At 45.2% G+C, this 10,899-nt stretch overlaps 1 protein-coding gene across 1 annotated transcript in view; it reads right to left on the bottom strand.

Annotated features, from left to right (window-relative positions):
* Window positions 1-9,763, bottom strand: part of PPP4R4 (protein phosphatase 4 regulatory subunit 4) — a 120,164-nt gene extending 110,401 nt beyond the window's left edge. The window contains exon 1 of the mRNA XM_017857865.1: window positions 9,702-9,763. Coding sequence (XP_017713354.1) covers window positions 9,702-9,763 — 62 coding nt within the window. The remainder of the gene's footprint in view (window positions 1-9,701) is intronic.
* Window positions 9,764-10,899: the final 1,136 nt, after the last annotated feature.

Raw genomic sequence — 10,899 nt, 5'->3', positions numbered from 1 at the left:
GGGGCTGGGGCGGGGAGGCTGAGCCAATGAGAGCGGAAGCAGAGGAGAGTGAGCTGGCTGGGCTGCGGCTGCACCTGCTGACTTAACTGTCGGGTTATTCCCGGGACCGCCCACCCCAGCTGGCGGGTCGCGAACCCAGAGACCCCCCCAGCACAACTCCAGCCCTAAGGGGAGCGCTGAGTGCCCAAAATAAGCAGTTAGGACGCGGGGTGCCGAGCTGACGGGGGAGGAGGCTGTGGGAATACAGCCCTGGAGGGGCTGGCTTTTGGGCAAGGGCAGCATTCAGAAAAGGCCTCCCGGAGAAGAGTCACTTAAACTGAATCTTAGCTTTCCCAAGAGAAATAATAAAAGCAAGCCCGTCTGGGGTTGAAGCCAGGGTGTGTTTGGTTGTGTTTGAGAAGTGCCGTCAAAGTAGAGCTCGAGGCTCCGGCACCGAGGGCTTGGCGAGGTGGGTGGAGGGAAGAGGACCTAGGTCGTTGGTGAAGAAAAGCCCTGCTCTGAACAGTCACGCTGAGTCCCTTGCACTTGGTTCTGTTAAGAATGGGACGAGATGGAAGGGGGATTGGGGCGATTTTGGGGAACAAGTTGTGCTCGTACTCCAGCTCATCAGTCAGTAAGGCCCCTTTTCTTTTTCGTTTTTATTTTCCACTCGTTCCTTCTCCACACCCATTCTTCTACCCGCCATATACACCCTCTCCTCGATTAAGGTATGTCCCAGTTCATGCACCTTATACAGCCTCAAAAGACACATGGTTTGTGTCTGTTTTTAACATACGTGAACGGCATTGTGATAAGAACTCATTCTGTTCCTTGTTTTTCTCTCAGTGTCTTAGAGATCTATCCATGTGACACTATACAACCAGAGTTCATTAATTATGACTAATAATAGTATTTGATTTGTGTGTCTATCATATTCTACTTATCAGTTCCTCAAATAACGGACAATTAGGTCGCCAGCAGGTCCTTGCTACCACAGACGATGCTGGAATGGGTGTTAGACGTGTCCCTTACAGAACATAAGAAATCGAGTCGTTGGGTCATGAAGTCCACAGTGTTTGGTTTCACTCTGTCATGTTGCCCTCCAGATGGCTTTGCCATTCACACCCACCAATGGCACATGAAGGTAGGAAGGTACCCGTTTCCCATTTTATATAGTAACATTTGGTATTATCTGATGTCCTAATTTCTGTCAATCTGAAATCAGTAAAGTAGTATCACATTGTAATTTCGATTTGTATTTCTTTGATTGGTGGTGTTAACCATTTTTCCATATACTTAAGAACCATCGAGATTGTTTTCCTTCTGTGAATTATCTGTTTACATCCTTTACCTATTTTCTGCTGGATTTTATTATTTTTTCTGACTGAATTTTAGCAGTTGAGTTTCTTGTTCTAAATATTAATTTTTTGTCAGTTTTAGAAAAACATTGCAAATATTTCTCTCAATCTTTCATGCATCCTGTTTGCTTGGTCTTTGCTATGGTACAATGAAGGAGAAATCCTTAATTTTCATTTAGCCTAATGCATCAAATTTTAGCCTTGTGGAGTGTGGTTTTGGGGTCTTGTTTAAGAATCTTTTCCCACCTATTAGTTGCAAAATATTCTCCTACATTTTCCCCTATTTGGCTTCATACTTTTACCTGTCACAGGTCTTAATCCATCTGATGTTCACCTTGCATATAGTGTGAGCAGGAATACAGTATAATTATTAACTCTATTTAGTAAGCCAGTCTTCCCAGCAGCAACCACCAAACAATCCATCTTTTCCCCTCCAATGCGTGATGGCATCTGTATCATATGCCAAGTCCCTAGAGACACACACGTCTGTCTCTGAGTTCTTGTTGCTATTCTATTGATCTAGATCTGTTCCTATGCTAGTGCTGTGCTGATTTTATTGCTATGGCTTAATTATATATCCTAAGATCTAGTAGAGTGAATTTCCCACTCTTGGCTCTTTTGTTTTTCAATTTTGCCTTTGAAGTTCAAAGCAAAATGGTCAGTAATGATGCCCACAGCTAAAATTCAGGTTTTCTAATCCCTACTTTACTAAGGAGAAGTGAAGGGAAGTAGAAGAGGACAGAAACCTGATGGGATGGGGATGGAGAAGAGGCAAACACATGAGGAGGTGGTTTTCCTAAGCAAATATCTTACAGCCTCCCCTTTCTGTCAATTTCTGAAATTCTCTGCCTTTTGATTTGTAAATGATACAAAATATTACCTGTCAACTTTACCCTATTCCAGCTAAGAAGTATTATCTCACGTTTGGATTTTGTAAAAGCATCATCTAAAACTGGAGGATGTTCTTAATGAACAGTTGATTGAATATACAGATATAGCTTTAATGTTGGTCGTTCCAGGGCAGGAGGTTGATGAAGGGAAAATGTTCAATTTGATGACTGGAATCTGTAACTTCTCTAATTACCACTCTGTGATGGAAGTAGCCTGCCCAGCCTGGCTGCCAGGAAACCTGAGTCCCAGTCCTGGCTCTGCCAGTGACATGTGGCAGAATGACTCTTGGATCTCTGTTTTCCTTATCTGAACTGCTTTCATGCATGTTGTCTCAACGTGCCCTCAAAGCATCCCCGTGGAATGCAGAAAAGCTGCATCACTATTCTAATTTTACAAATAATGAAATTGAGGCTCAGAGAATTTATGTGACTTAGTCATGAACACACAGCTAAGGGAAACTAGATTTATCCACTTTGTTTATTCATTTAAAAATAGCATGGTAGGCCGGGCGCAGTGTCTCACGCCTGTAATCTCAACACTTTAGAAGGCTGAGGCAAGTGGATTGCTTGAGCTCAGGAGTTCGAGAACAGCCTGAGCAATATAGTGAAACCCTGTCTCTACAAAAAATACAAAAATTAGCTGGGCGTGGTAGCACACACCTGTAGTCACAGCTACTAGGGAGGCTGAGGTGGGAGGATCGCTTGAGCCCAGGGGCTCAAGACCAGCCCTGGCAACATAGCGTCTCTACAAAAAATAACAAAATTAGCTAGGTATAGTGGTGCACACCTGTAGTCACAGCTACTTGGGAGGCTAAGGCAGGAGGATCACTGGAGCCCAGGAGGTCAAGATTGCATCACTACACTCCTGCCTGAGCAACAAAATGAGACTCAAAAAATAAAATTAAAAAAAATAGCATGGTGCTAACTAAGCACATGGACTTGGAAGCTCAGGTACTTGGGGTTGAGTCAAGCTCTGCTGCTTCCTATCTTCAGCAAAGTATTTAACCTCTCTGTTCCTCACTTTACACATCTTTAAGCTAGGAATAATAGTAGCGCTTGGTACAAAGTGTTGTGAAAATTAAATGAGATACAATACGTACAATGCTTAGAAACATTCTCAGCACAAGTGTTTGTTGTTACTATTATTATTGTCACCAGACCAGTGTCCCTCTGAATCCAGGTTCAGAACTGAGTCAAGAAGTTGTGCTGAATCAATTGATTATAATGGGAGGCAAAATAATGTTTCCCCAAAAATGTCCACATCCTAATTCCCTGAACATATGGGCATGTTACCTTACGTGGCCTAAAGGATTTTGATGCAACCAATTTAAGGATACTGAAGTAGGGAGATTATCCTGGTTTACCTCCGTGGGCTCAATGTAATCACAAGGGACCTTCTACGTGAAAAAGGGAAGCAGAAGTTCAGTGTCAGAGTGATGCCATGCAAGGATGATGCAACCAGGCACTTTTTTTTTTTTTTTTTTGGAGATAGAATCTCACTCCGCCCTTGACCTTCCAGGTTCAAGTGATCCTCCTGCCTCAGCCTCCTGAGTAACTAGGACTACAGCTGTGTGCCCGCTAATTTTTTTTTTTTTTTTTTCTGTTGTTTTTGGAACAAGATCTCACCATGTTGCCCAGGCTGGTCTGGAACTCCTGGACTCAGGGACAACCTCGGCCTCCCAAAGTGCTGGGATTACAGGCATGAGCCACCACGCCTGACTGACTGCTGGCTTTCAATATGAAATGGGGCCATAAGCCAGCACCCTGTAGAACTTGGAAACAAACAAACAAAAAAACTTGAAAATTCTCCCCTAGGAATGCAGCTCTGCGGGCATCTTGATTTTAGCCCAGTGAAAACTATTTCAGAATTCTAGCTTCCATAACTGTAAGATAATAAATTTATGTTGTTTTAAGCTGCTAGGTTGGTGGTAATTAGTCATGGCAGCCATAGGACACTAATACAATTATATCATACGCAAAAAAAAATTTTAGGTGAATAAAAAGCTGAAATATGAAAGGCAAATCTTTCAAACTTTTGGAAGAAAATATAGGAGAATCATTTTATGACATCTGAATAGGGAAAATTTTCTTTTTTTTTTTTTTTTTTTGAGACAGAGTCCTTGCTCCTGGTCACCCGGGCTGAGTGCAGTGGCGATCCGTCACGCAGCCCGTCTCCGGTTCCCGCCATTTTCCTGCTCAGGCCTCCGAGAGCGGGACTACAGGCGCGCCCTCGCCCCGGCTAGTTCTTTTGTATTTTTTTAGTGAGAAGGGTTTACTGTGTTAGCCAGGAATGGTCTCGATTCTGACTCGTGATCCGCCTCGGCTCCCAACGTGTGGATTTACCCCAGGCTGAGAGCCACCGTGCCCGGCCTGAAAATTTTCTTAAAATAAAAGCATAAGCCATAAAATAAAAGATTGATAAATCTAACTACTTTAACTCCGGCCTGGGTAACAGAGTCAGACCCTATCTCGAAAAAAGAAAAAAATCTAACTACTTTAAGAACTTGTATTTATCAAAAAATACCACAAAGACCATGACAAGACAAACTATAAACTGGGAAAACATATTTACAACCAATTAATCATAGAGGAATTACTGTCCAGATTTAAGAACTTCAAAAAAATCAGAAGACAACTAAATAGAAAAATGGGCAAAATATATAAACAGGCAGTCGTTTTACAAAGAAGAGTCACCAGTATGAAAAGGAGCTCAATCTCAATAATCCTTAATTAAGAATAATTAACATAACCTTAATAATAATTAAGCTCAACCCTCACTAATAGAAGTGAAAAGGCAAATTTACGGACCCATCAAACAGGCAAAATTTTAAACATCTGATCACATCAAATGTTTTGCAAATGTCAAGAGGCAGACTTACATACTGCTTGTGGAAGTGTAAACTGGTGCAACCACTTTGGAAAATAATTTGGCATTAACTTGTAAAACACTAGAGAAACTCTTGCACATTTGCACAAAGAGCTATGCACAAGAAGTTTCATAGCAGTACATGTTGCAATAGCAAAGGCCTGGAAACAACTCAAACATTTATGGACATTTAAATACTTAAACTAGTTGCATTTTACTCAATCAATGGAAAACTGTCAGTGAAAATATATCACAACTACATAATTCGGTGAAGACAAATCTCAGAAATATGTTGAACAACAAATGCAAATTGCCGAAGTTTATCTACATGTGACACCATTTACACAATATTCTGAAACAATAATATATCTATACGTGGTTAAAATGACCAAAAAAAGAAGAAGAATGGTAAACACAAAATGTAACCTATTGTTTAGCTCTAGGACTAAGACGTGCTCAGGGTGGGACACACAGAGGGCAGAGATAATATGTTATCTTTTGAATTGGTGATACATGAGTATTTATTGTTATGCTTAAAATATCCATATGTATTACATATAATTTTTTATGCAGGAAACATTTTATAATTTTTTAGATCAGGACAATGAAATGTTTCCCAGTTATAGTTTAGCCACTTCATTTATCCATTCATTCATTCATTCAAAAATATTTCAAGGATTATTGCTATATTATAGGCTTTGTTCTAGGTGTAGGCCTTACTATCAGGTAACATACATCCTAGTGAGAACACCGAAAATCAATCTAATCCAATAAGCATCACAATTAAATATATCGTTACAAACTATGATAATTGCTATGGAAAAAATACAGGTAGTCAGACTGATGGAGGAGCATCACCCCACCTACTTTTGCTTAAGTGAGAAAGAAACCTTCTTTGTGTTAAGCCACTGAGAGGTCATGCTTTCTGTTTGTGCAGCATTGGCTATATACCCTGACTAATAAAGATCGCAGGCCACAGAGTGACAACAGGGACCAGGTGGGAAATGATCATAGCTTGGACTAGAGTTATTACTATAGAGGTAGAGAGTTGTGAACAGATTCAAGAGAAGTTTTACAGGTAAATGGGATGATTAGACGGGGGTGGTGAGGGCAGCGTGTGGAGGTCAGGGAGGCAGAGGCAGTAAAGATGACTTCCTAGTTTTTGGCTTGTGGAGCTGGATAGATGGAAATATCAGCCACCCAGTGCTCATTCTGTGCTTTCATTAATGTCTGAGTAGATGGCATTTGCTGACAACTGCCCCAGAGCTCCATGTGGATGTCACAAAGTCTGCCTTCCAAGTCAGCAGCTGTTCTCTGCAATTCTCTTCAGCTTGGATCATAAGTGAACTAGACCAGGCTCCTAGTGGGTCATACTCATTGGAGTCTACCCAGCACCTGACACAATGGTTAGCACATAGTAAGGGCCCTGTTAATGTTTATTAAGAAAGAAGAGAAAGAGGGAGGAGGCAGGGAGCAATAAACCGGAATATTAGGAGGCCATCTACCACACTGGTCCAAGCCACCATTATTTCTCACCTGGATCAAGGGTGCCTCTGCTTCTGCCTTTCCTCTTCTAAAGTTGTCCACAACATAGCCAACATGAACCTATTAACACAAAAGTCAGACCTAGTCACCATGAGCTTGAAACCAGGGTTACTTAACCTTGACACCACAGACACTGTGGGCCCGCTAATTGCTGGGGAGGGGAGGAAAATGCTGTCCTGTGCATTGAAAGGTATCCTCTACCCACTTAGTGTCATACTGATCCTCCACCCTCTTTCCCACCACTGTGATGATGAAAAATGTTTCTACAGATTGCCAAATGTCCCCTGGAGACAAAATTCCTCCTTCCTACCCCAAACCCTGCAATTCTCTCCATCTCATGTGGAGACCGTCCTTCCACATGCCCTCACCCTCTGATCTCATGTCCTCCCATTTCTCCCTCACCCATTCTGCTTCCTTCATGCACACTGGCTGCCTTGCTATTCTTCGGACACTTAAGGTATGATCCAGATCGGAGCCATTGAGCCTGCTAGTCCCTCTGCCTGGAATGCTTTTCCCTTGGATTTTCAAATAACTCATTCCATCACCCGCTTTAGGGTTTTACTCAAATGTCATCTTCTCGATGAGGCCAACTTGGGGTGCCTTTCAAAAAAATTAAAATCCCAGTGTATTGGTTTGCTAGGGCTACCATAACAAAATACCACTTACTAGGTGGCTTAAACAACAGAAACGTATTTTCTCACAGTTCTGAAAGCTGGAAGTCCCAGACGAAGGCATCTGCAGGATGGCTCGCCTCCTGTGACTGCCTTCCTGCCAGGGCCTCACACGGCCTTTTCTCTGGGTATAGACCTCCCTGGTTTTGTGTCCAAATTTCTTGTGAAGACACAGTCCTAATCGACTAGGGCCCATTTTAACATAATTACCTCTTTAAAGGCTCTATCGCCAAATATAGTCACAATCTGATGTACTAAGGGTTAGAGCCTCAACATATGAATTTTGAGAGGGACACAATTCAGCCCATGACACCCACCATCGCCACCACCAGCAATGATCACTCTACCATTCTGAATATTTTACTTACTCACCTTGTCTATGGTCTTTTTCTCCTCCAATAAAATGCTGTGTTCCATAAAGGCAGGGATTTTTTGTCCATTCACCACTGCATTGCCAGTGCCTAGAATCACGCCTGGCACATAACAGATGCTTGTTAACTATTTGTTACAGTAATGAATAGACATAGCTCCTCCACTTAACTTCTCTGAGACTCAGCTCCCTCTGTCAAATAAGGGAATTAGGCTAGATAAGACAGAGCAAGAATTCTGTTTTATTTAAATCTGACTGCCAACGCCGTAGCTGGGTTACCTAGAAAACAGTCTGCGGTGAAGCTTAGGTGTTAATGCTTCCTGGCGGTTGGGGAGGCAGGGGGAGAGTGGGGGTACAATCCCAGGGCAGCTAGAGTGAGGGAGAGTGCAGCGAGATGGGGCAGGAAGGGAAGCAAATACAGGGCACTGTGCTGCCCACCAGGCCTCAGTTTGCCAATAGGCACTGCCAGATGCCCGGCCACACAGGACATCTCGAGGCAGGCCTGGGAAATGCCCATGAGAAGGAGGCCTGTCAGGCTTCCTGCCACCTCCCGTTGGTCAGAGTTGGCTTCTCAGCGATTAACTCCCTTGCACTGGAATTGTCTCACCTGGCTCAGCAGCCTCTGGGGCTCAACCCCTCAGGAGGAGGGCTGCCTCCAGCCAGGAAGTAGACGGAGGAGCCTGAAGGGGTCAGCCTCAGGCTGCAGGGACCGGAGGAAGGAGGGTCATGAAGACAGCAGCCCTGATCCCTGTAGTCTGGGCAAATGACTCTGAGCTAGGAGACAGGGGGACCCCAGAGACTCTGAGATGCCAGGATGTGTCCAAGACAGGTGAGATGGGGGAAAGGAGTCAGTGAGGGGAACAGCAGAGGCATCTGGAACAGAGGCCATGATAAAGCTGGTCAGAAGAACAGGTGGGCTCCAGCAGTTGAGGAGGGCGCTCAGGTGAGCGCAGTATAGTGGGCGGGCACTTGGGTAGGCACCCTGGACCCAAGGAGCTGGCTTTATTTGTTTGAAGTCCTGACAGAGGATCCATGTCCCTGGCAGCCTGGTCTCATGAAACTGCTCTAGCAGGGACCTTGAAGAGGGAGCCCAGCTTCATTTCCTGCCGAGTGGGACTCCAGGTGTCTGCAGCCAGGGAAGAGGCTCTGATCTCGCTTGGCAGCCTGAGCTGCTTCATTAGCAACAGGCTGTGGCCGCCCAGCTTCCCCGACTCCCAACCCCCGCCCCGCTCCGCTAGCCTCCCCATCAGCCGCCTCAGCCGCTCATGTGCTCCTCACTTTGCAAACTTCCTAAACTCAGCCGCCCCCTCAGCTGTCTCTGGAGGGGGAGAGGGCGTTCGCTGCCACCACTCCCCTTCTCCGGGAAGGGGTGTTTTATTCTCATGTGTGGGCTGTGTGTGTTGGGCTGCGCCTCGACTGGAGGGCAGATTCCTCCCTCCAGAGGTGATGATACGCGCCAAGAGCAGATTGCACATTTGTCTCCTGGGAGGCAGTGGGCGAGGGAAGCAGAATGCGCTGTGTGAGCGTGGGGAGGGGGTGCCTGTAGAACCATGATGGGGTGATGGGCTTGGAGCGCAGGGAGTGTGTGTGACTGTCGCTGCTGGCTGCCTGCAGAGGCAGCGGGAGACTGATTATAGGGCTGGGTCCCGTGGCCCTGGATGTGGGTGCGAGAAGCTGCATTTGCACTTGCCTGTCAAGGTGGGGGTGATGGTTGCCCTGGTGACTAGGCTGGGAAGTGGGTTGGTCTTGCCGACAAATGCTGGAAGGAAAATATGACAAGCACAGTTTAGGGATTTTCTCTTTTCTTTTTCTTGATTGGAGCACCAATTCGGTAGAGCCCTGGGATCATAAATGAAGGACAACTTTCAGTGGTCGGACCCACCATATCCTGTTCTGGTTCCCTAAGAAAACCCCACAGCACCTGCTCTGAGCCCACTGAGCTGGCATAGAAGGCCTGGATCCTAATCCTAACTGGTTAGCTCTGGAACCTGGGACAAGTGGCTCCCGCCCTCTAGTCCTCACTTGGACCAGGAACCCTCCAGGACCTCTTTGTGTTCTGATTCCTGGACCTCACCCCCAGACATTGTGATTAGTAGGTCCACAGCTGGGCTTAAGCATCTGCATTTTAGCCATTCCTCCCACTGCACCTCCTACATACACTGGACCTGCGTTTCAGAGCCACTGTAATCTGCCATTAAAAGTGCTGGGTTTGGGATCTGACAGGACAATCTATCTGTAGCCCATCTAGGTCTCAGTTTCCTCATCTGTATAGTGGAGGAAAAAGGACGCCCAACCATGCAGTTACTGTGAGGATCAGATGAGATAAGGCCACAAACATAGCACAGGGTCTGGCACCTTGGGGCAGGGGAGTCCAGGAAATGTCAGACTTTCAGCTTATTATTCTATCTGAACCTGTAGTGTCTCTACTACCCTCTCCCCTTCCCAGCAGCCCCTTGCCAGGCACATCCCACATCCAGGAAAATGGTTTCTGCAGTAAGCAAGAATCAGTCAGGTTAGAACTTAGGCAGAGGAGGAGGAGGCAGTGCTCACAGCTGGGGCACTCACACCGGAGTTCCAGCTCCGTTTAATCTGTTGCCATGACAACTGCAGCTTCACCAACCTCTGTAGGGTAAAATGACTTCCTCCAACATCCAAATGCTCTGGATGTCTGTGGTCATTTTACCAAAGGCACTAGGAGATGGCAGGGATACACACCACTCTCATCCCGACCCAATCATCATTTCAGTTCTCATCTCCGGATATACTGAGGGCTTCTGGAGGACAAGGACTTGGTTGAATTTTGCTTCAAAGCCCCAGCACCTAACGCAGTGCCTGGCATACAGTAGGCAGATGACAAATGCTGGTTGAATGAATAAATGCAGTGCAAATCTGATTTTCTTAATTAACAATGCACTTCATTTAGTAGAGAGATGAAATAGAATTAGGACTCCAGGCATCTGTTACTTGATTTCTTCCCCACTTACCTTTTTTGAGAGAACTGCGTTTCAGCCCCTGTAAATGGCATTCAGTCCCCTTGGCATTAGTACTAGATCCCCCTAGGAAAGCCCAGGGCATGCAGATACAACCCACCAGACCCTCAAACTTTTGAAGTACTGTTTCCTCAGCATATTTGTTCATACAAGCTCTTCTGAACCTTTACTGGTTATTGATATATCACATTTCGTATGCAACAAGAATCAATATTCCCCTTGCAGGGCTC

The sequence above is a fragment of the Rhinopithecus bieti genome, unplaced genomic scaffold, assembly GCF_001698545.2.
Source record: "Rhinopithecus bieti isolate Rb0 unplaced genomic scaffold, ASM169854v2 scaffold_41913, whole genome shotgun sequence".
Taxonomy (NCBI): domain Eukaryota; kingdom Metazoa; phylum Chordata; class Mammalia; order Primates; family Cercopithecidae; genus Rhinopithecus; species Rhinopithecus bieti.
The sequence above is the reverse complement of the archived record's forward strand: the minus strand, read 5'-3'. Positions and strand labels throughout refer to the sequence as shown.